This window comes from Rhinopithecus roxellana, chromosome 20 (assembly GCF_007565055.1).
Source record: "Rhinopithecus roxellana isolate Shanxi Qingling chromosome 20, ASM756505v1, whole genome shotgun sequence".
NCBI classification, from domain to species: Eukaryota; Metazoa; Chordata; class Mammalia; order Primates; family Cercopithecidae; genus Rhinopithecus; species Rhinopithecus roxellana.
In genome coordinates, this window is record NC_044568.1 from 47,805,327 (window position 1) to 47,829,552 (window position 24,226).

Sequence of the window (24,226 nt, forward strand, 5' to 3'; positions counted from 1 at the left end):
GAGCCCGACCTTGATGCAAAACAAATACCATCATCCCCTGTGCTGACACTGCACGATGCTTTAGGATTTACAAAGGGCACTTTAGAATTGACAAAGCACTACATTTCATCTTCCCAACACCCCAGTGAGAAAAGAATTCTCAATGTTCTCACGTTATAGACGAAGACACAGGCTGGGTGCGGTGGCTCACACCTGTAATCCCAGCACTTTGGGAGGGCAAGGCAGGTGGATCACCTGAGGTCAGGAGTTCGAGACCATCCTGACCAACATGGTGACACCCCATCTCTACTAAATACAAGATTAGCTGGGCATGGTGGCACATGCCTGTAATCCCAACTACTTGGGAGGCTGAAGCAGGAGAATTGCTTGAACCCAGGAGGCAGAGGTTGCAGTGAGCCGAGAAACTCCATCTCAAAAAAATAAAAATTAAAGAAAAATAGATGAAGACACAGAGGCTCAGAGAGGTTAAGTGACTTGCTTGGGATTAACCAGCTAGGCAGCGAGCCATGCTCTTCCTCCTAAACCTCAGCAGCTTCCTTGGTCTGTCTGAGGCTGAAAGAGAATCTCTCAGTCTTTTTGAACAGGTCAGAGGCATCCAATCAGATGCATTTTGGCAGAGGCAGGCGGCAGCAGGCACCACCTTTAGGCATTTGGTTCTTGTCTTCCGGGTGAGCCTCTCCCCTGAGCCTGACAGCCGTCCTGTGTTCTTTCAGAAAGCCTTCAGTTTCCATGATCTGGAAGGACTGTACCTCCTGACCGACGGAAAGCCAGACACAAGCTGCAGCCTTGTCCTAAATGAAGTCCAAAGACTCAGGGAGAAAAGAGATGTGAAAGTGCACACCATTTCCTTGAACTGCTCAGACAGGTGCGCGATATGGAGCCACACATCTCAGCAGGGAGATCCAAGCTCCCCACCTAATCTACCTGCTCACTTAGACACCAATCTCTCCTGGGTCCTAATCCTGTAAATCAGAAATTAGAAGTGGCCGGGCATGCTGGCTCACGCCTGTAATCCCAGCACTTTGGGAGGTTGAGGCAGGTGGATCGCTTGAGGTCAGGAGTTCAAGACCAACCTGGCCAACATGGTGAAACCCTGTCTCTACTAAAAATATAAAAATTAGACAGGCGTGGTGGCATGCGCCTGTAATCCCAGCTACTCAGGAGACTGAGACATGAGAATCGCTTGATCCAGGGAGGCAGAGGTTGCAGTCAGCCGAGGTTGCTCCATGGCACTCTAGCCTGGGCAACAGAGTGAGACTGTCAAAAAAAAAAAAAGAAAGAAAGAAAGAAATTAGAAGAAGCATTGTTTTTCTAGAGCACCCAAGCAGGTGTCACACCACAGGGTGAAAATCCCTCTCTTTACTCAGACATTTCCCTCTGACTTCCTCCAGCCTGGAAACACATTTGCACGAGATTCACACAGTCATGTCACAGTCTCCCTCATACTCTTCCCCTGGGATCACATTTGTGAGTATTTAGGGGATATTTAGGGGAAAAGCTAGAAAGAAAAATATTAATGTAGCCTCGTCATGGTTATTTTTATAAACGATCACTATAGAACATGTGTTATGACTGGGCACCATGGCTCATGCCTATAATCCCTGTGCTTTGGGAGACTGAGGTGGGAGGATCACTTGAGGCCAGGAGTTCGAGACCAGCCTGGATATCATAGCAAGATTCTGTCTCTACAAAACAAAACAAAAATGTGAAAAAGAACACGTCAGATAAGACTCAGCTCCTTTAAAAATCAAAACTTTACTATTAGCAAAACAGACTACATAGGGACATATTTTATCTCTGGGTCTAAACCATAAGCCCCATAAGTGTAATATGTGTCCTTTACAGGCCTAACACATAGTAGGCACTGGATAAGTGTCCCATAAAGAAATGGGGGCTAGGCTGGGCACGATGGCTCACACCTGTAATCCCAGCACTTTGGGAGGCCAAGGCAGGCAGATCACCTGAGGTCAGGAGTTCGAAACCAGCCTGGCCAACATGGCAAAACCCCGTCTCTACTAAAAACATACAAAAATTAGCCTGGTGTGGTGGCCGGTGCCTGTAGTCCCAGCTACTCAGGAGGCTGAGGCAGGGGAATCGCTTGAACCCAGGAGGCAGAGGTTGCAGTGAGCCAAGATCATGCAAGATCACTCCAGCCTGGGTAATAGACTAAGACTCTGTCTCAAAAAAGAAAAGAAGAAATGGGGGCTGGAGTGTGTGGGCTGTGTGGTTTGAGGGGGTCCAGGCTAAATGGCGACACTCACACGGGGAACACAGGGACTCCTCTTCCCTCAAGCAGCAGCAGTTGCTATAGCCGTCCATAAATTGGTGGGGAAAGTGTCCTTTGGAGTTCTCATGGTGGTCACCATGGCACAAGCCACTGCCCATTGCCAGGCTGATTTCTCTTAAGCCCCACAGACTTAAGTTCCCCTGGGGAAGTCACACGAACTAGGCTGGTCAGTCAGCCTCCCCACCAGCCCTCTGTCCCTTCCTTCCAGAGCGGCGGTTGAGTTCCTGAGAAAGCTGGCTTCCTTCACTGGCGGACGCTATCACTGCCCTGTGGGTGAGGACACACTCTCCAAAATGTGCGGCCTGCTGACCAAAGGCTTCATCAATGAAAACGTAAGTTGCAGAGCCACTGAACATGAGGTCTGTTGAAACAGCTCAATAAAATATCAACAGGCATGGGGTTTTCCTTCTTGAACTCCTGGGCTCAAGTGAACCTCCCACCTTGGCCTCCCAAAGTGTTAGAATTATAGGCATGAGCCACCATGCCCGTCCTCGGTTTTCCTTCTGACTAAAAGGATCTCTGCTTTTCATTGAGACAAAATATTAACTAAAAAGGATTGGGTTTCCCTGCCACTGTCCTTTTAGGCTGACTCTCCTCAAGACTGGGAAAGAAGCAGGATTTGAGGGTATTGTTATATTTCCTGATGATCAGACCAGTTTGCCTGTGTTGGAAATTTATGTGGCTTTATATAGATTACCTCTTTTAATATTATACCCATTTAACAGATGAACAGCAGGCCCAGCGAGGTTTAAGAATACACCTAAAGCTGGGCACGGTGGCGCACACCTGTAATCCCAGCACTTTGGGAGGCCGAGGTGGGTGGATCACTTGAGGTCAGGAGTTTGAGACCAGCCTGGCCAACATGGTGAAATGACATCTCTACTGAAAATACAAAAATTAACCGGGCATGGTGGTGTGCACCTGTAATCCCAGTTACTCAAGAGGCTGAGGCAGAATTGTTTGAACCTGGGAGACAGAGTTTGCAGTGAGCCGAGACTGCGCCACTGCACTCCAGCCTGAGTGACAGAGCAAGACTCCGTCTCAAAACAAACAACAACAAAAAAAACTAAAGTCAGAGGAAGTGGTATAGCTAGAGCCCCAAGACACCCACGATCTTAACCTTTGTGCTTTAATTCCTACATATTTGTGTCTTCTGGGGTTCAATTCATTGAAACACAGACATTCAAGTTATCTGTTAAGCAATAGATCTAGCAAAGTCATATGTTATCTATGAAGTAATAAATCTAGTAAAGTCATAGATTTCAATGATCTACTTCTGACTTAATAGGAAAATTCTGCACATATTTATACCTTTAAGGAATGCAGTGTTGCCAGTGATAACATTCCCAGGGCAAAAATTATCAAGTAAGACAACCAATCAGAATTCCAGATTTCTTTTCAGAGGTTAAAGGTTACTTTCACAGGACATGGCATAATTTTTTTTTTCTTTATTCTTTTTTTTTTTTTTTTTTTTTTGAGACAGGGTCTCATTCCGTTGCCCAGGCTAAAGTGCAGTGGTGCAATCACAGCTCAGTACAGCCTCCACCTCCTGAACTCGGGCAATCTTTCCACCTCAGCCTCCGGAGTAGCTGGGATCACAGGTGCGCCACCACGCCCAGCTAATTTCTTTAATTTTTTGTAGAAACAGGATCTCACCATGTTGCCCAGGCTGATCTCAAACTCCTAGGATTAAGTAATCTTCCCACCTAAGCTTCCCAAAGTGTTGGCATTACAGGCGTGAACCATCAGGCTCGGCTGGCATAATCTTTGAAGTCTGGGTAGCCTTACATGACTCCTTTGTTCAACTAGCTCTTCTAGGGACAAGTATCATAAATAATACAGAGAACAGAACAAATTGGTAAAAGTAATGAATATTCACCCAAGTGTCCTTATTACATAGGAAAACAAGTGATGATATGTTTAAGGCTCTCAGCTTAATACCTTATCAAATCAGATTCTCTGAATTGTTTTTTCATGCAGACTGGGATTGCTGTGCTACTTAGGCAGAAGGGATGGTTTCCTCTCTTTCTTAGGGCTTATGAACTGTGAGACATGTAGTTTTTTTCTTTTTTTCTTTTTCTTTTTTTTTTTTTTTTTTGAGAAGAAGTCTTACTGTGTCATCAGGCTGGAGTGCAGTGGCACGATCTCAGCTCACTTCAGCCTCTGCCTCCTGGGTTCAAGTGATTCTCATGTCTCAGCCTCCCGAGTAGCTAGGATTACAGGTGCCTGCCACCACACCCAGCTAATTTTTATATTTTTACTGGAGATGAGGTTTCATCATATTGGCCAGGCTGGTCTCAAACTCCTGACCTCAAGTGATCTGCCCACCTCAGCCACCCAAAGTGCTAGGATTGGTAAGATGTATTTTTAAGGCTAGGTGGTGAAATTTTATTAGTTAACATTTTTTAAAAAAGCATGCCTCAGCCAGGTGTGGTAGCAGATGCCTGTGGTCCTAGCTACTTGGGAGGCTGAAGTGGGAGGATAGCTTGAGCCCAGGAGTTTGAGGCTACAGTGAGCCATGATCATTCCACTGCCCTCCAGCCAGGACAACAGAGCAAGGCTCTGTCTAAAATCAACCAGATAAAAAGCATACCCGTGAATCTATTTTACTAGAAGAAATGCAAAAAATGACTGAACAGATTTTACTGAATAGCGGTGAGATAAGGAACCTGTGCCATTTCTGTTCCACTGGCCCAGAGTGGGGCCACCTTCACTCAATTTCTGACACTATCTTGCTTTGCCACCGTCCCCTCCCTACACTGACTCTCACACATCGTATTTCAAAGTATCCCCTTTGCAGAATGACTGTCCTGATAGGTAGTGAGCTTCCTGTTCCTGGAGATATACAAGCGGAGGCTCACAAGATTTCCTGCACTGGATGGAAGGCAGAACGTGATTAACTCTAAAATGCTTTTTTTGAGATTTTGGATTTTCAGCTCCCATCTGTTTAATGGATCAAACTTCACACTCACTTCCCCTTTTCAAGGATCCCACGCTGCCACCATTTGAAGGAGATGATTTAAGGAGGCTGGCCCAGGAGATCACCAAGGCCAGAAGCTTCCTCTGGCAGGCCCAGTCCTTCAGGTATGCCCTTCACGCAGCCTTTCCCGCCTGCCATTTGGCTACTGCCCATGGAGACCCCGGACCCCATCCAGAAGGGCCGCACCCATCATGGTACCCTTGCTCCAAGGGTTCCTGCCCTGCTTCTCCCAGCCAGCCCACTGGGCACCAGGGAGACCATCTTTCTTCATCTCGTGCCCACCAGATCCCAACTCCAGAAGAAAAATGATGCAGAATCAAAGGTCACTCTTTCCTAGAGAAGTGTTCTCAGGTAAGGGGAGGGGCTAGACCCCACACTGCCTGAGTGTGCACTAAGCACCAAGTGGCATGCTCTATTTTGTGGTCAATAATAACTTTGGTTAAAAAATAATGATTCCTCTAAACAGAAATGTCATCCTGCAAAGGACCACTCACTGACCAAATCTCGGCCCCGGGGGCAGGATGGGGTGGAATGCTGTGACCCGCAGGGAACACGATTCCTGGTACCAGGATTCCCTGGAAGCTGAGGAAGGAAAGGCTCTGTCTTTTGTGTGAGGGTCCATTCCTGGGTCTAATCTAACTCTCAAGCCCTGTCCCGCACCACACCCTACTCTCCAGCCACTAGACTGTCCCTCTCTGGGAAGCCCTAAACCAACCCCCTGCCTGAACGGGGCTTCTTGCCTCCTCTGCCCGGAGACTCCTGCTCACCCATGAAGGCACAGCTCAAATGACATCAGCTCCCTGGGACCCACCTAGAGCCAGGGGCCTCCAGTCTTTCTCTGGCAGCATCCTGACCACGCAGAACTCTCGCACTCGGCACTCCATGTCACGCCACCTTGCTCGCTGATCTAGCTCTTCTCCTTGACTGTGAGCTCCCTTGGGATGAGACCGCTGTCCCAGGGTCTGCAGGTCCCCAGAAGCTGCCACATGGGAGACGCATGGTGAACAGTGAGCAGGTGGCTGAGCTGTGGGAGCCTAGCTCTGGAAAGCAGTAGATGGGGTGGTCTCCAGCCTGGTCCATAACAGGCTAATGCAGAGTCACAGTCAGCCCATCCTGGAGGAAGAAGAAACAAGTGAGCCTCACCACCACCCTCCATCCCTGCCCAACCAAACTGAAGTGAAGGCTGCTCATCCGGGGTCATTTTCCAAAATTAAAAACAATTACTTTTATTCCACTAATAGGATCAACATGACTTTAACTGTTTGAAATGATCATTGGCGTGTGTGTGTGCTTGTAAGTTTTTAGTGACAACCTTTATTAAAAGACTTATACCATACTATATAAAGGATTTCAATAAGAAAAAGAAAAAATTCCAATTTTTTTTTTTTTTTTGAAATGGAGTCTCGCTCTGTTGCCCAGGTTGGAGTGTAGTAGCACAATCTCAGCTCACTGCAACCTCCGCCTCCCAGGTTCAAGCGATTCTCCTGCCTCAGCCTCCTGAGCAGCTGGAACTACAGGGGCCTGCCACCACGTCCGGCTAATTTTTGTATTTTTAGTAGAGACGGGGTTTCACTATGTTGGCCAGGTTGGTCTTGAACTCCTGATCTCAGGGGATCTGCCCGCCTTGGTCTCCCAAAGTGCTGGGATTATAGGCGTGAGCCACTGTGCCTAGCCCATCCCAAATTTTTTTTTTTTTTTTTTTTTTTTTTAGATAGAGTCTCATTCTTTTTGCCCAGGCTGGAGTGCAGTGGCACAATCTCAGCTCACTGCAACCTCCGCCTCCCGGGTTCAAGCGATTCTCCTGCCTCAGCCTCCCGAATAGAGTAGCTGGAATTATAAGCACCTGCCACCACACCCAGCTATTTTTCTTTTTATTTTTAGTGGAGACGGGGTTTCACCATGTTGGCCAGGCTAGTCTCAAATTCCTGACCTCAGGTGATCCGCCCACCTTGGCCTCCCAAAGTGCTGGGATTACAGGCGTGAGTCACCACACCCGGCCCATGCAATTTTTAAAATGGACAATAGGTACATGAAAAGGTGCTCAACAGCCTTACCTGCCAGGGAAATGTAAATTAAAACCACAGTAAGATGCCACTACATCTCACTAGAATGACTAAAATCAAAAAGACTGGGGCTGGGCACAGCGGCTCATGCCTCTAATCTCAACACTTTGTGAGGCTGAGATGGGAGAATTGCTTGATGCCAGGAGTTCAACACCAGCCTGGGCAACATAGCAAGACCCCATGTCTTCAAAAATTTAAAACAAATTAGCAAGGCATGGTGGCTTGATGCATGCAGTTTTAGCTACTCAGGAGGCTGAGGCGTGAGGATCAGTTAAGCCCAGGAGTTTGAGACTGCAGTGAGCTGTGATTGTGCCATTGTTCTCCAGCCTGGGCAACAGAGTAAGACCCTGTCTCTTAAAAACAAAAACAAACAAACAAAAAACAAAATGGCCAGGCCTGGTGGCTCACACCTGTAATCCCAGCACTTTGGGAGGCCGAGGTGGGCAGATCACATGAAGTCAGGAGTTTGAGACCAGCATGGCCAACATAGTGAAACCCCGTCTCTACTAAAAACACAAAAATTAGCTGGGCATGGTGGTGCACACCTGTAATTCCAGCTACTCAGGAGGCTGAGACACGAGAATCACTTGAATCCAGGAAGTACAGGTTGCAATGAGCTGAGCCTGGGCCATTGCACTCCAGCCTGGGCAACAGAATGAGACCCTGCCTCTAAAACCAAACCAAAACAAAACAAAGAACTACAATATCAAGATGTGGAACAGTTCGAACACTCATATTCCAATAGAATAGGGGTTGGGGTAGGGATGTGTAATTTGACTCAATAACTTTGGAAGACTATTTGGTAATTTCTACTAAAGTAAAACATATGCCTACTCTGTGATCTAGTAATTCCACTCCAAGGGTAATGAGCGCATATGTTAGACAAAAGACATATAAGGATTTTTCCAGCAGCCTTATTCATTAGAGCTCAAAATTGGAAACTACCCAATGTCCATCACTGGCAGAATGTGCAAATAAAATCTGATACATTTTACAGTGAAATACTGTGCATCGATTTAAAAAGAATGAATGGTTGACATGGTGGCTCACACCTGAAATCCCAGCACTTTGGGAGACCAAGGCAGGTAGAAGACTTGAGCCCAGGAGTTTGAGACTAGCCTAGGTAACATGGTGAGAACCCATCCTACAAAAAATACAAAAATTAGCCAGGCTTGGAAGCGCATGTCTGTAGTGCCAGCTACTCAGGAGGCTGAGGTGCAAGGATCACCTGAGCCCAGGAGAGGTTGAGGCTGCAGTGAGCCTTGATCATGCCACTACACTCCAGCCTGCGCAACAGAGTGAAACCCTGCCTGCACCCCCAAAAAAGAATGATCTATACAGCTATATTCAACAAGATGCATCAGTCTCATAATATTGGGCAAAAGAAACCAGACACAAAAGAGTACATACTGTATAATGTCATTTATATGAAGTTCAAGAACCAGCCAAATTCCTTATTGGCGATTGAAGTCAAAATAGTAGTTACCCTGTGGGATGGGGAACACAAAGGGGACATCTGGCATGATGAAAGTATTATGTATCTTGATCAAGGTAGGAGTTACATTGAAGTATACATAAGTAAAAATTCATCAAGTTGTTTAAAAACACTCAGTTGTGGCCAGGTGTGGTGGTTCATGCCTGTAATCCCAGCACTTAGGGAGACCAAGGCAGGCAGATGGCTCAAGGCCAGGAGTTCGAGACCAGCCTGGCCAATATGGAGAAACCCTGTCTCTACCAAAAATACAAAAATTAGCCAGGTGTGGTGGTGGACACCTGTAATCCCAGCTACTGGGAGGCTGAGTCAGGAGAATCGCTTGAACCCGGGAGGTGGAGGTTGCAGTGAGCTGAGATCGTGCCACTGCACTCCAGCCTGGTGACAGAGACTCTGTCTCAAAAAAACAAAAAAAGAAACTCACTTGCTAAGGCTTGATGAGACCCTCCTTTGGCCAGGCTCTGTGCTGGGTCCAGGAAGGCAGTGGTGACCACAGCCCCTGCCGTGTTTAATCTCAGTCTGGTCCGTCTTGCACAGCTGCCATTTTGGGTCGCCTCTGTAAATACAGAGAAAAGGGCCTGTGGTGGTTGTATTCATTTGCTAGAGCTGTCATAACAAAGTACCACAAATTGAGTGGATGAAACAATGGAAATTTATTGTCTTATTGTTCTGGAAGCTGGAAGTTCAAGATTAAGGTGCCCTCAGGGCCATGCTCCCTCTGAAGACACTGGGAAGGATCCATTCCAGACTTCTCCATTCTGGTAGTTCCTTGGCTTTGGGCAGCATAACTCCAGTCCTCACATGAAATTCTCCCTATGTGCATATCTCTGTCCAAATTTCCCCTCTTTATAAGAACACCAATCATACTGGAGTAGGGGCCCACCTTACTCCACTATGACCTTAACTCATTACATCTGCAATGACTCTATTTGCAGAGTTAGGGTTAAGTATGTGGGATTGGGACTTCCACATATGAATTTTGTGAAGAACACAATTCAACCCATCACAGATATAAGTTATCCTTCTCTTTGCAAGACAATATCAGCAGCTGGTACCGGGGAATGTGAGTTCTCTGACCCTGTTGGTGGGAGAAGAGGCTGGCCTTTATGAATGGAAGGTTGGACTCAGACACATGGCTTATGAAGTGGGGAAGGACAGGACCTAGGTTCAAATCCCAACTTCTCATGTAATGAGAAGAACAGCTACCACTGTTTGCGCACTGATTGAGCCAGCACCATGCTCAACATTTTGCATAAAGCATGTTAGTCATATACCTCACAGCATCGCAACGATTAAGTGCACATCATTTGCAGTTTACAGATGAGGAAACTGAGCCTCATAGGTGCTCAAAGACACACAGCAAGAAAGTGGCAAAGCCAAGATTTAAATCCAGGACAGACCCCATGGCTTTTCCCCACCACATTTGGAGCCCCTTTTCCGAACCTGTTTCCCTGTCTCTAAGATTGAGCTAAAACAGAGTTATGAGGATTAAGCAAGATCTCTTACCATCTGGCTCATACAACATGCAGACTAAGATTTTGTTTTTCTCTTCCCCACACCTATGCCCACAAAGGGTGTTGTATGGGTGGAGGCTTTTTCAGTTGTCCTTTTCAGAGCAAAGTGACCAGCCCTTGCTGCTCTCAGCCCCTGTGGCTCCATTACAGCAGTTGTGAGTTCTTGGGCATATGCCTGACCCTCTAATACCACCACTTGAACATGAGTTTTCTTTTACTGAGACAGGATCTCACTCCATTGCCTGAGCTTTCCAGCAGTGAGATTGCAGTGGCGCAATCACAGCCCATCATAGCCTCCACCTCCCAGGCTCAGGTGATTCTCCTGCCTCAGCCTCCCAAGTAGCTGGGACTACAGGCACATAACACTATGCCTGGCTAATTTTTTTTGTATTTTTTCATAGAGATGGGCTCTCACTATGTTGCCCAGGCTGGTCTCAAACTCCTAGGCTCAAGTGATCTGCCCACCCCAGCCTCCCAAAGTGCTGGGATTACAGGCATGAGCCACACCCAGCTGAACATGAGTTTTCAAAGGGTGATATTATCCAACACTGAAGAAGCATCCATCAAAAGTAGAATGATGTGATTGATGCATAAATCAACAGAGATGACTGGAAGATTGCAAGACAGGAAGAGTAGATAGATGGGTAGAAGGAAGGAAAGAAAGATATATGGGATGAATTAGATGGGTGGAAGGTTGGATGGAAGTTTGGATGGATAGGTGGAAGGATAGATGACGGAAGGTTGGATGGACAGGTGGAAGAATGGATGGATGAAAGGTCATATGGACAGGTGGAAATACAGATAGATGGAAAGCTGGACGGACAGGTAGAAGTACAGACGGATGGAAGGTTGGATGGATAAGTGGAAGGATGGACAGATAGAAGTTTGGATGGACAAGTGGAAGGATGGATGATGGAAGGTTGGATGGATAGGTGGAAGGATGTATGGATAGGTGGAAGTATGGATGGATGGAAGGTTGGATGGATAGGTGGAAGGATGGATGGATAGGTGGAAAGATGGATGGATGGAAGGTTGGATGGATAGGTGGGAGGATGGATGGATAGGTAGAAGGATGGATGGATGAAAGGTTGGATGGATAAGTGGAAGGATGGATGGATAGGTGGAAGGATGGATGGATGGAAGGTTGGATGGATGGGTGGAAGGATGGATGATAGAAGAACTTTTTTTTTTCTTTTTGTTTAAATATTTGCAAATCATTTATCTGATGAGGAATTTATATACAGAATATACAAAGAACTCTTAAAAATCAACAAATAGCTGAAAATGAGCAAAGGATTTGAACAGACACTTCTCCAAAGAAAACACATTAATGTGCCAATGAGCACATGAAAACATGTTCAGCAGCATTAGCTATCAGGAAATATAAATGAAACCACAATGAGACACCACTTCACACCCAACAGAATAGTTAAAATTTTAAACATAGATAATAAGTGTTGGTAAGGATGTGGAAATATTGGAACCCTATACACTGCTGGTAGGGTTGTAAAATAGTGCAGCTACTTTAGAAAACAGTTTGGCGGTTCTTCTCTAAACACAGAGTAATCCTATGACCCAGCAATTCTGCTCCCAGATATAGATGAAACCCTTTTTCTTGGGGTTCTAGGACCACTTGGCCGGCAGGACAGAGCCCGGCACGCAGGGCCTTTGTGTCTTTTCCCACCAGAAGCGTGGACCATTTCGCCCATCCCGGCCCTACTGGCTTCAGTTTCTCCTCTATGAGAGCCTGCGGGTCTCCACCTGAGAGAATGCAGGTGCTCCCCGCCGGGTGCAGAGGAGCAGGGGCGGGGGGGCGGTCCGGATGCCACGCTCCGCCCCGTTCTGCCCCCTCTGGAGGAGAAGGTAGCCCGGTGGCCCTGGCGGCGCGGAGTCTGGCGCAGCGCGGGGAGCACGCAGCGCCGCGGGAGCCCGGGCCAGGTGAGCGAAGCCCGGACGCGGGCCAGGGAAGGACGCAGGTGCGGGGGGGACAGGGAGGGCGAGGGGGCCAAGAGGGGAGGGGACCCCCACCCACGAGCTGCCCGCGAGCCCAGCGCGCCCAGGGTCAGTCCCTGACGCTCCCCACCCTTTTGCCAGTTCCTTCCACCAAACCCGCTTTTGGGGTCCCCATCGACCTGGATTCCGGCAGAGACATTGTGACTCCATCAAAGTTTCCTCATGTTCTCTGGGCCTCAGTTTCCACCTCTGGGTAATGGGAACCACAGCCTGTACTTCACTGAACTTCCAAAAGAATGAGTGCAGCCATGTCCGGGGTGGGTCTGGCGCACGACGATAGCACGGCCAGATCCCCAACATGCCCCAGAGATTTTGTTCACCCAGCAGCATTCGCTGGCCGCCTGCTTTGTGCCAGGCACTGTTCTAGGTGCTGGGACACTCCAGGGAATGAAATCCTCCTGGAGCTTTGCAGTCTAGCCTTGCAAGGCATTCTGGCGTCTGTTTTCTCATGACCACCCTGTGAGGAGCCAGAGCAGCCAGAAATATTTGGGTCCATTCGCAGTTGTGCCTACTGAGGTACAGTGAGGTTTTAAGGCCGTTACCCAAGGGCACACCCCAACAAGTGAGTACCCAAGTCTGAGTCCAGCTTTTGCCACAAAGGCATCCCCTTAGGGTAGAAAGTCAACTCTGGTCCCATAGACCCTTCCCCAGAACAGAGTCCTTTGGGCCTGAGTATAAGAGGAGGGCTTGCTACCTGGCTGCAGCCTCTCCTCTCCCTCTGGGGGATTTAGGCCCCTCCTCCATGATGATTTGCGGTCTCTCTCATTAAACCCATGAGTGGGCTGGGCGCGGTGGCTCACGCCTGTAATCCCAGCACTTTGGGAGGCCAAGGCAGGCGGATCACTTGAGGCCAGGAGTTCAAGACCAGCCTGGCCAACATGGTGAAACCTCCATCTCCACTAAAAATACAAAAATTAGTCAGGCGTGGTGGCACGTGCCTGTAGTCCCAGCTACTGGGGAGGCTGAGGGAGGAGAATTGCTTGAGCCAGGGAGACGGAGGTTGCAGTGAGCCAAGATCACACCACTGCACTCCAGCCTGGGCAACAGAGTGAGACTCCTTCTCTAAATAAATAAATAAAGCCATGAGTGTTCGTGCTCATACAGGGCAGGACTGTATTCCTCACCCAGACATTTGGTGAGCAGGGCAGTAACAGAGGAAATTAAAAATACAGCCCCTCTAGCTGCCAGAGTCCCTGCCCTCTGACCACCACCAGCAAAAAACGTGGGGCTCATCAGTCCAGTCACTCAACAAATACCCATTCTTTCATGCAGCTAGTATATGCCATGCAGGGCAGAGACGCGCCTATCTGCATATGTAGGGCCTGACGCATAGAGGTCCCTAGCACATGGTTGCTGTTGTTGTGGTTATGATCACCTGGCCCTGGTCATCCAGCATCGTCCTCAGGTGGAGCGGGAGGTCGGGAGGGGGGTGGGGGGATGGGCGATGGTGACAGTGACTGACAGCCTGGCTTGCCCTGAGTCTAGACTGAGGGCTGGGCACAGTGGCTCATGCCTGTAATCTCAACACTTTGGGAGGCCAAGGCAGGAGAATTGCTTGAGTTCAGGAGTTCACTACTAGCCTGAGCAACAGAGTGAGACTCTGTCTCAAAAATCTAAAAAAGATCTTGGGAGCCAGGTACGGTGGCTCACACCTGTAATTCCAGAACTTTGGGAGGCTGAGGTGGGAGGATCACTTGAGGTCAGGAGTTCAAGACCAGTCTGGCCAACATGGTAAACAACTCCATCTCTACTGAAAATGCAAAAACTTACCAGGCATGGTAGCATGCACCTGTATTCCCAGCTGCTTCGGGGGCTAAGATGGGAGGATCACTTGAGCAGGGAAGGTTGAGGCTGCAGTGAGCTATGATTGCGCCACTGCACTCCAGCCTGGGCGACAGAGAAAAAAAAGTAGTCTGAGGCTGCAAATAACAGGATCCTCAGTGCTGTCCCCCTAGACCCATAGACCAGACCCTAAAGCATGCAGAGGGATTGGGCAGACCCTGTGGTACCAGCCACCCACACTACTGTTGGACCTGGAAGGACCAGAGGCGGCAGGTGTCAGGGTGGGGACAGGCACAGCACTTGGAGTCATGTACAAGTTTCCAGGGTGCAGAGTCCTTTTGGATCCATGTGGATTCTCCTCCTCCTCCTCTCTCTTCCCCCTCTTCCAGAAGGCCCTCCCCATCTCCCCAGTCAGAAAGCAGCCACCTCCCATTCTGGTGAGGTTCCCGCTGGATGATTTGCCCTGTCTTCCTTTGGTGCTCCATGGAAACTGGAATTTTAAGAAACTGGTAGAGAAGTCAACCAGTTGCTTTATGTCAACCTCAGTCACACAGTGTGACTTTGGGCCTCAATTTCCCTAGCTCTAAAAACCCAAGTCTTGGCTTCCTTGTCTCTGACTCTCTGTGCAGAGGACAGCAGCCACACTAGAGATTTTTTTGTTTTTGTTTTTGTTTTGAGGTTGAGTCTCACTCTATTGCCCAGGCTGGGGTGCAGTGGCACCATCTCAACTCACTGCAACCTCTGCCTTCTGGGTTCAAGCAATTCTTGTGCTTCAGTCTCCTAGCTGGGATTATAGGTGTGCCCCACCACACCCAGCTAATTTTTGCATTTTCAGTAGAGACAGGGTTTCACCATGTTGGCCAGGCTGGTCTCCAATTCCTGGCCTCAAGTGATTCACCCACCTTGGCCTCCCAAAGTGCTGGAATTACAGATGTGAGCCACCGCGCCAGGCCCCCACTGGAGATTCTTGAGATTCTGAAAGGGACAGGTTCCCTGGGAACTCAGAAAGTCTCTAATTTCCACCTGGAGCTCCCCTCAGTCCTAGAGGTCTAATAATCTATGTGACATGAAATTATTCTAGAGCATTATTTCTTCTATTTTTTTCCCACAGGTGGTCAGTTTCTGGGTCTGCATGGCTCAGTAGAGGATGAAGTCCAACCCCCCAGGCTCCTCCCCAGAGGCCTGCAAAGCTGCAGGCCAGGGTGAGAAGAGCTGCCCTGTCTGCCAGGCCTGTGGAGAGGTCTCGGGTCCAAGGTCTGGTTTAGGGTCTGAGTCAGGGCCTGCACCAAAGCCTGGTGCCATTCCAGGGTCTGGACTGGGGCCCAAAGCTATTCCAGGACCTCAGGCGGGTTCTGGTGCTGCTCCGAGGCCTGGTGCTATTTCAGGGACTGGACCAGGTCAAGGTCCTGGGCCAGGAGCTGGGTCAGTACCTGGACCAGGAGCTGGGTCTGTACCTGGGCCAGGAACTGGGTCTATACCTGGTCTAGGAGCTGGGTCTACACCTGGGCCAGGAGCTGGGTCTGTACTTGGGCCAGGAGCTGGTTCTGGACCTGGTCTAGGAGCTGGGTCTGTACCTGGGCCAGGAGCTGGGTCTGTACCTGGTCTAGGAGCTGGGTTGGGACATGGTCTAGGAGCTGGGCCAGAAGCTGGGTCAGTACCTGGGCCAGGAGCTGGATCGGTACCTGGGCCAGGAGCTGGGTCTACACCTGAGCCAGAGCTAGGACCTGGGCTCAGACAGGGGTCTGGGACTGGACCCAAACCCGGTGAGTCAACAACAACCCCAACACCAGCACCGCAGCAGAAGACTCAAGCCAGACCCACAAAGGTTGCCAGGCAGAAGGTTCTGGTGACTGGAGGAGGAGGCTACCTGGGCTTTAGCCTGGGATCTCACCTGGCCAAGAGTGGCACTCCTGTCATTCTGCTTGACCGCCGCAGACCCCAGTGGGAACTGTCCCCGGAAACCGAGTTCATCCAGGTACAAGGGACAAGGGTCTTAATAGACTGGGGTAGTGGTGATGCTCAGGAGCCAGTGTTTGATGTGAAACCTGTGGTGTGGGGTTTAGGGGCACAGACCCTGAAGCCAGACTGTTTGAGCTATAGCTCTGGCTCTAGTGCTACCAGCCGGGCAGCTGTGGTCACAGAAAGGGGACAATAGTAACTAACACCGACTTCACAGGGTCTCACTGGGAGTTGATGAAACAGTACACATAAACCTAGCACAGCCCCTGTGACCTAGAGAGTGTGATGAATGAGCAGGGGATGATGCTCATAGTGCCCTGTAGGATCATTTAGTGAATCCTTCCCCACCAGCCTTTCCTGATGCTACAGAGGCTTGTACTGGGCTGGGTCAGGAGGCCAGCTCTGAGACCAAGCAAGGTACAGAGGTGTTATCTCTTGCCTTGGACTTGAACCCCCTGCCCTCATCTCTTTTTCCTCTGGTGCAGGCTGACGTCCGAGATGAAGAAGCCCTGTACCATGCCTTCAAAGGGGTGGACTGTGTCTTCCACATGGCTTCCTATGGAATGTCTGGGGCTGAGAAGGTAGGCTCCTCACACACAACACCTGGAGTTAGACAGAGTGGGGTTCCAGTCCTGGCTCTGCCCTCAGGCCCATGCATTCCCTATCATGCTTCACCTACTGTAGGAAGGACTTGGGCTACTCCCGCTCTACATCCTGCATCCTTGAGACCAAATACCAGTTCAGGCATTTGGCTTTGTTTTTGTTTTTGTTTTTTTGAGACCGAGTCTCACACTGTCACCCAGGCTGGAGTGCAGTGGCACAATCTCAGCTCACTGCAACTTCCATCTCCCAGGTTCAAGTGCTTCTCCTGCCTCAGCCTCCCGAGTAACTGGGATTACAGGTACCACCAACACGCCCAGCTAATTTCTGTATTTTTAGTAGAAACGGGGTTTCACCATGTTGGCCAGGCTGGTCTCAAACTCCTGACCTCAGGTGATCCACCTATTTATTTTTAAATAGAGATGGGGTCTCATTATGTTGCCCAGACTGGTCTCGAACTCCTGGGCTCAAGCAATCCTCCCACCTTGGCCTCCCAAAGTGCTGGGATTACAGGCATGAGCCACTGCACCTGGCCCCAGTTCTGCCATTTCATAACTGTGTTATCTAGGGCAAGTTTATTTAACCTCTCTGATCCTCTTTCATCATCTGGAAAGTGAGGATATTACTATTAGTAACAACCTCTTCAAAGAGCGAGTAATAGTATCCACCAAAACATACGTACACCCGTTGCCTCAGAAATTACACTCATTTGTGTATTTGCAGCATTGTTTTTAATAACAAAACACCAGAAATAACCCATCAGTTGAGGACTATTTAAATAAATTGTGTTTTACAGTCAAATTCTATGCAGCCATTCAAAAGAAAGAGGTAACTCAAAGTGTGCAGGTTAAAAAAACAGTTTCCAAGGTGCAAAGCAGTGTTTGGCATTCTGTTTCCAAAAAAAAGCTAAAGAAACTGTTTATTTCTATACTCACACATGCTTATATGCTGATATTAATGAGAATAGATTATCTCGAGAAACCCTGGAAATTTAACAGTGGCTGCCTCTGGGGAGGGAAAAGGAAGATTTGGAATCAGGAGTGGGAGGGAAACTTCTTTTTCACCATGCACCCATTTTACTGTTTGAATTCTTTTTAACCTTGATCGTGTTGCCTATAAAACAAAAACAGCCGCAACACGAATAAATATAGAGCCAGGCATGGTGGCTCACACCTGTAATCCCAGCACTTTGGGAGGCCAAGGTGGGAGGATTGCTTGAGCCCAGGAGTTCGAGACCAGTCTGGGCAACATAATGAGACCCCATCTCTATTTAAAAATAATAAAAGTAAATTTTATTATTTTTATTTATTTATTTATTTTTGAGACAGAGTTGCACTCTATCTCCAAGGCTGGAGTGCAGCGGTGCGATCTCGGTTCACTGCAGCCTCCACCTCCCAGATTCAATCAATTATCCTGAGTAGCTGAGATTACAGTCGCACGCCACCACACCTGGCTAATTTTTGTATTTTTAGTAGAGATGAGGTTTTGCCATGTTGCTCAGGCTGATCTCAAACTCCTGACCTCAAGTGATCCACCTGCCTCGACCTCCCAAAGTGCTGGGATTACAGGCATGAGATACCACGCCTGGCCAAAAATTTTTAAGAGAATAAATATAGGCTGGACGCAGTGGCTCATGCCTATAATCCCAACACTTTGAGAGGCCAAGGCAGGTGGATCACCTGAGGTCAGGAGTTCGAGACCATCCTGACCTATGTGATGAAACCCCATCTCTACTAAAGACAAAAACATTAGCCAGGCATGGTGGTGCATGCCTGTAATCCCAGCTACTTGGGAGGCTGAGGCAGGAGAATCATTTGAACCCAGGAGGCAGAGGTTGCAGTGAGCCAAGACTGCACCACTGCACTCCACCCTGGGCAACAAGAGCTAAACTCCATCTCAAAAAATATAATAATAAATATAGCTTAAAAATAAGCATGGAGCTCATCTCCTCGTGTGATGAGAATTAAATAAGATCGTGGATTGGGAAGCTCTCGCCCTGTCCCTGGCCCATAGGAGCCCTCATAGCCGCCTAGTTTTTGTTTTTCACACCCCAGCTCCCTCATGAGGGCCCAGCCCATATTACCACGTCCACCTTACAGATAGGGAAACTGAGGCTTTGAGAGCAGGTTCTGAGCCTGTCTTCTGTGCCAGTGATTGTGCCAGGTCCTCTCAAGTGTCATATTGAGTCCCACCCACCACCCAGGGGAGGAGGTTTGCCCTCACTTTACAGATTAGGTTGCTGAGGGCCAGATGTGGGGGCAGAACCTTCCCTGGCCACCCAGGAAGATGGTGGCAGAGCCAGGCACCCACACTCCAGGTGGGCCTTCGGGATCCCTGTCTCTGAGGTGAACATCCTGCTGCCCTGTCCCACCTGACCCCAAGCGCAGCCTTCCAGCCTCAGCAAGAAGGCATGGGTAGCACCATGACTTTCTCACCTGTCTTGTGTTTTAGCTGCAGAAAGAGCAGATTGAGTCTATAAATGTCGGAGGCACCAAACTAGTGATTGATGGTAGGTGCTCAGAACCAGGTATGACCTGCTATGCATCTCCCCCTCTCTCCCTTCTCCTGCTGCAGGCCCGGCTCCCAGATGTAGGGCTGGGAGACAGAGGTGGGGCCCTTCTGCCATCAATGGGAGGGCCTGGGGGCAGCACATCCCTTGTGCACTGCAGACCTGCCCAGGGCCCCACATGAGTGTGTCAGTGTGGTCTTAGCATGTCTGGGAACATGGGGACCAGAGTTACCTCTGAGGGCTTAGGGGATGGAAAAAGAAAAGTTGCTGAAGCTGGCTGGGCACGGTGGCTCACACCTGTAATCCCAGCACTTCGTGAAGCCGACAGGGGTGGATCACCTGAGGTCAGGGGTTCGAGACCAGCCTGGCCAACATGGTGAAACCCTGTCTCTATTAAAAATACAAAAAAATTAGCAGGGCGTGTTGGTGCATGCCTGTAGTCCCAGCTACTCAGGAGGCTGAGGCAGGAGAATCGCTTGAATCTGAGAGGCAGAGGTTGCAGTGAGCTGAGATCATACCACCGCTCTACAGCCTGGGTAACAAGAGCAAAACTCCGTCTCAAAATAAATAAATAAATAAATAAATAAAATTTAAAAATAAATAAATAAGGCTGGGCATGGTGGCTCACGCCTGTAACCCCAGCACTTTGGGAGGCCAAGGCAGGCGGATCACCTGAGGTCGAGAGTTCGGGACTAGCCTGACCAACATGGAGAAACCCTGTTTCTACTAAAAATACAAAATTAGCAGGGCGTGGTGGCACATGCCTGTAATCCCAGCTACTGGGGAGGCTGAGGCAGGAGAATCACTTGAACACGGGAGGCGGAGGTTGTGGTGAGCCAAGATTGCGCCATTGCACTCCAGCCTGGGCAACAAGAGTGAAACTCCATCTCAATCAATCAATCAATCAATCAATAAAAAGTTGCTGAAGCACCAAAATCGAAGACCCATGTGTGGGCTGCCTGGACATGTCCTGCCTTATCCCGTATGTCTCTGATTCTAGAGTGCTTTTTTCTAGGTCTCCATCCAGTGAGACCTTCTTCTGACCTGTCTCTGGCAAGGTAGCCCAGGGGTCCAAGCCACAGTGAGAAGGAATAAGGAGCAGGCCTGGCTCCCAGAGGCCCACGGAGCAGGAACTTGACCTGCACCCTAAGTTAAGGGCAGAAGACTCTTCCCTCCTGAACAGCTGTAGATTCTGGGAGGGTCCCGGGGGTCCAAGTTGTGCATTGAAAACTGGGTGGAGATCTGCATGGCACCTCCTTAGCCGACTCCATGCTCACATGTGTCCCATGTGTCCCATGTGTCCCGTGTGTGTGTCTGTGTCTTTGCACGTGTGTGTGTGTATTTGTTGCTATGTGCACCTGCTGCTGCAGTCTGTGTTCGCCAGCGGGTTCCGAGGCTCATCTATACCAGCACTGTCAACGTTGCATTTGGTGGGAAGCCCATAGAGCAGGGCGATGAGGACTCCGTGCCATATTTCCCATTGGACGAGGTACCTGTCTTCTGGGAGAGGTGGGCGGGGCCCGCGGGCCAGGGACCCACAGCTCAGAGGGTAGGAATGGGTGGAAGCAAGGTTGGTTTCACAACTCAGGATGCATCCTAGCAGGAAGGGGCCCCCAAAACTGGCTGGCATCAGCACTCCCCAACCTGGCCACATTCTACCCATGTGACCCTGACCGTGAGCAAATCACTTAAGCCCTTTGAGCCTCTGTTTTGTTTTTTGTTGTTTTTTTACTTTTTCTTTTTTTCTTTTTTCTTTTTTTTGAGACGGAGTCTCTGTCGCCCAGGCTGGAGTGCAGTGGCGTGATCTCTGCTCACTGCAAGCTCTACCTCCCGGGTTCACGCCATCCTCCTGCCTCAGCCTCCCGAGTAGCTGGGACCACAGGTGCCGACCACCACGTCCGGCTAATTTTTTGTATTTTTAGTAGAGACAGGGTTTCACCGTGTTAGCCAAGATGGTCAGTATCTCCTGACCTCATGATCCGCCTGCCTCGGCCTCCCAGAGTGCTGGGATTACAGGCGTGAGCCACTGCGCCTGGCTTTTTTTCTTTTTGTTGAGACAGAGTCTCACTCTGTCACCAGGCTGGAGTGCAGTGGCGCGATTTTGGCTCACTACAACCTCCACCTCGCAGGTTAAAGCGATTCTCCTGCCTCAGCCTCCCAAGTAGCTGGGATTACAGGTGCACACCACCACAACCAGCCAATTTTTGTATTTTTAGTAGAGACAGGGTTTCACCATGTTGGCCAGGATGTTCTCCATCTCCTGACCTCCTGATCTGCCAGCCTCAGCCTTCCAAAGTGCTGGGATTACAGGCGGTTTTTGTTTTGTTTTGTTTTGAGACAAGGTCTTGCTTTGCTCTGTCACTCAGACTGGAGTGTAGTGGCAGGATCTCAGCTCACTGCAACCTCCACCTCTGGGGTTCAAGTGATTCTCCTGCCTCAACCTCCCCAGTAGCTGGGACTACAGGCGCACACCACCACGCCCAGCTAACTTTTGTATTTTTAGTGGATATAGGTTTCATTGTGTTGCCCAGGCTGGTCTCAAACTCCTGGGCTCAATCAATCCTCCCTCCTGGGCCTCTCAAAGTGCTGGGATTACAGGCATGAGCCACTGCACCCAGAAAAGCCTCTGTTTCTTCATCCCAGCATGGTAACACTACTGCCATGGGGTTGTGCAGAGCAGGAAGTAAGATAACCAATGTGAAAATGCCATGTGAACACAAAAGAGCCATGTGTAGGTAATTCATCCAGCGTGTGTCCAGCATCAGCCTTGCAAGGACAGGTGTCTGGGGCCAGCAGGAGTCTCCCTGAGTTGGGCTGCCCCTAGTCATTGTTACTGCTCTGAACCCAGTGCTCCTCTGCTCCTGTGGCTCTGGAAGGAGATGCACTGTTCTCCCACCCGGGGGAGAGGAAAGGTCATGGGGCTCAGGGCTTGGCCATATCCCAGTGGGATTCCCAAGGGAAGGTGCAGCCCTGGGGCTGGGCCAGGCTGGGCAAGCATTGCCAGCAGCATTGCTGACCCTCTCTGGTGGTTCTGTTTTTCCTGGCCTCTGGCAGCACATAGACCACTACTCCCGAACCAAAGCCATCGCCGACCAATTGACCCTCATGGCCAATGGGACACCTCTCCCAGGTGAGTATCATGAGGCTCTGCTTATACCAAATGCACCTGCCCACTGCTGCCTCGTCCAAAATACCTGTGTGATTCATGCTAACATGTGACTGAGACCCACTTTCCTCCCAAAGGATGGTTTCCCAGGGTCTTGCCCATTCATCATTCAGCACATTCTGAACACCTGCTGTGTGGCTGCACCCCGCCAGGGATACAGCCCAGAAGTCAGGCCCAGTGTCTGCCCTTACATAGCTCACAGTCAGGTGGCGAAGAGACTTGAGCAAACCCAGGTCTGGCTCTCTTTTCTCCTGCATAGGAGTGGATCCAGCTTTAGGGTCTCTCTTTAGACAAAAGAGCACCAAATTATGAGTGTGGAATGAGATGTAACACTTTGGAGGGGCCTTGCAAGGGAGAGGCCCAAAGGCTCGAACTTCAATAACTTCCCAGAAGAGTCTACTTTGGCTGTCTTATTTATTTGTTTGTTTTAGAGATAAGGTCTTGCTCTGTTGCCCAGGCTGGAGTGGAATGGCACAATCATAGCTTACTGCAGCCTCGAACTCCTGGGCTTAAGTAATCCTCCTGCCTCTGCCTCCCAGGTGGCTGAAACTGCAGGTGTGTGCCACCACACCAGGCTTATTTTAAATTTTTTTTATAGAGATGGGATCTCATGATGTCGTCCAGGCTGGTTTCAAACTCCTGGCCTCAAGTGATCTTCCTGCCTCGGACTCCGAAATGCTGGAATTACAGGCATAAGCCACCATGCCTGGCCTTGGCTGCCTTTTTATATTGCCACTTCTGGTTATAGACGAATAATAATAGAATGCAAATAGTCCATATTTCTTGAATGCACACTACATGCCAGGCCCTATTTTGCATGCTATTTTTTTCTTTAAAATACAATTCTTAATCTCTCTTTTTTTTTTTTTTTTTCTTTGAGAAGGAGTCTTGCTCTGTCACCCAGGCTGCAGTGCAATGGTATGATCTTGGCTCACTGCAACCTCCGCCTCCTGGGTTCAAGCGATTCTCCTGTCTCAGCCTCCCAAGTAGCTGGGACTACAGGTGCATGCCACCACACCTGGCTAATTTTTGTATTTTTAGTAGAGATGGGGTTTCACCATGTTGGTCAGGCTGGTCTAGAACTGCTGACCTCAAGTGATCCACCTGCCTCGGCCTCCCAAAGTGCTGGGATTATAGGCATGGGAGTCCGTGAACCACCGCACCCGGCCCCTTTCTTTATTTTACTTTTCCCTTTATTTTAATTTTATCTCATATTTTTTCACAGACTCTCCTCCCACAGGTTGCTAACTTTATATGCAAATTAACCCTTCACAACACGCCTTTTAGGTAAAAACCATAGGTATCCCTTGCTTTCTAAACTTCAGAGCCAAATTTATTCAGATAAATTTCGTGCTATCCAAATTATCACTACTTGGGCTGGTGCGGTGGCTCACGCCTGTAATCTCAGCACTTTGGGAGGCAGAGGTGGGTGGATGGCTTGAGTTTAGGAGTTCAAGAACAGCCTGGAGAACATGGTAAAACCCTGTCTGTACAAAATACATATATTTTGTATATATATGTAATATATATATGTAAAATATATATACATATATATGTAAAATATATTTGTAAAATACATATATTTTGTACTATATATATATCTTTCTAAAATTCAGAAAGTAAAAAGAATCAGATAACTTGGTTTCCCTTCACTATCAAACTCTCTGAACTTGAGAGCCAAGTGGATTTGGAGAGTTGGGGGGCTTAAAAATTATAATCCTCACTGGGTGCGGTGGCTCACACCTGTAATCCCAGCACTTTGGGAGGCCAAGGTAGCAGATCACAAGGTCAGGAGTTTAAGACCAGCCTAGCCAATATGGTGAAACCCTGTCTCTACTAAAAATATGAAAAAATTAGGTGG

The 24,226-nt window shown here is 49.0% G+C and overlaps 2 protein-coding genes across 3 annotated transcripts in view; both read left to right on the forward strand.

The window, feature by feature from the left end:
- VWA3A (von Willebrand factor A domain containing 3A) overlaps positions 1–6,525 on the forward strand; it is an 80,401-nt gene extending 73,876 nt beyond the window's left edge. Inside the window, 5 exon segments of the mRNA XM_010388596.2 lie at positions 714–865; positions 2,496–2,619; positions 5,274–5,371; positions 5,553–5,618; positions 5,734–6,525. Of these exon segments, the coding sequence (XP_010386898.2) occupies positions 714–865; positions 2,496–2,619; positions 5,274–5,371; positions 5,553–5,604 (426 nt within the window). The 3' untranslated portion in view covers positions 5,605–5,618; positions 5,734–6,525.
- A 5,657-nt stretch (positions 6,526–12,182) lies between these two features.
- The window catches only part of SDR42E2 (short chain dehydrogenase/reductase family 42E, member 2), a 29,561-nt gene continuing 17,517 nt past the window's right edge, over positions 12,183–24,226 (forward strand). Inside the window, exons 1-6 of one of the 2 annotated variants that reach the window (XM_030925410.1) lie at positions 12,183–12,274; positions 15,243–16,106; positions 16,576–16,671; positions 19,142–19,199; positions 20,570–20,688; positions 22,254–22,329. In XM_030925410.1, the coding sequence (XP_030781270.1) occupies positions 15,279–16,106; positions 16,576–16,671; positions 19,142–19,199; positions 20,570–20,688; positions 22,254–22,329 (1,177 nt within the window). In that variant the 5' untranslated portion in view covers positions 12,183–12,274; positions 15,243–15,278. Of the gene's footprint in view, positions 12,275–15,049; positions 16,107–16,575; positions 16,672–19,141; positions 19,200–20,569; positions 20,689–22,253; positions 22,330–24,226 lie in introns of those variants that run through there. The other variant, XM_030925409.1, reaches the window with a different exon arrangement.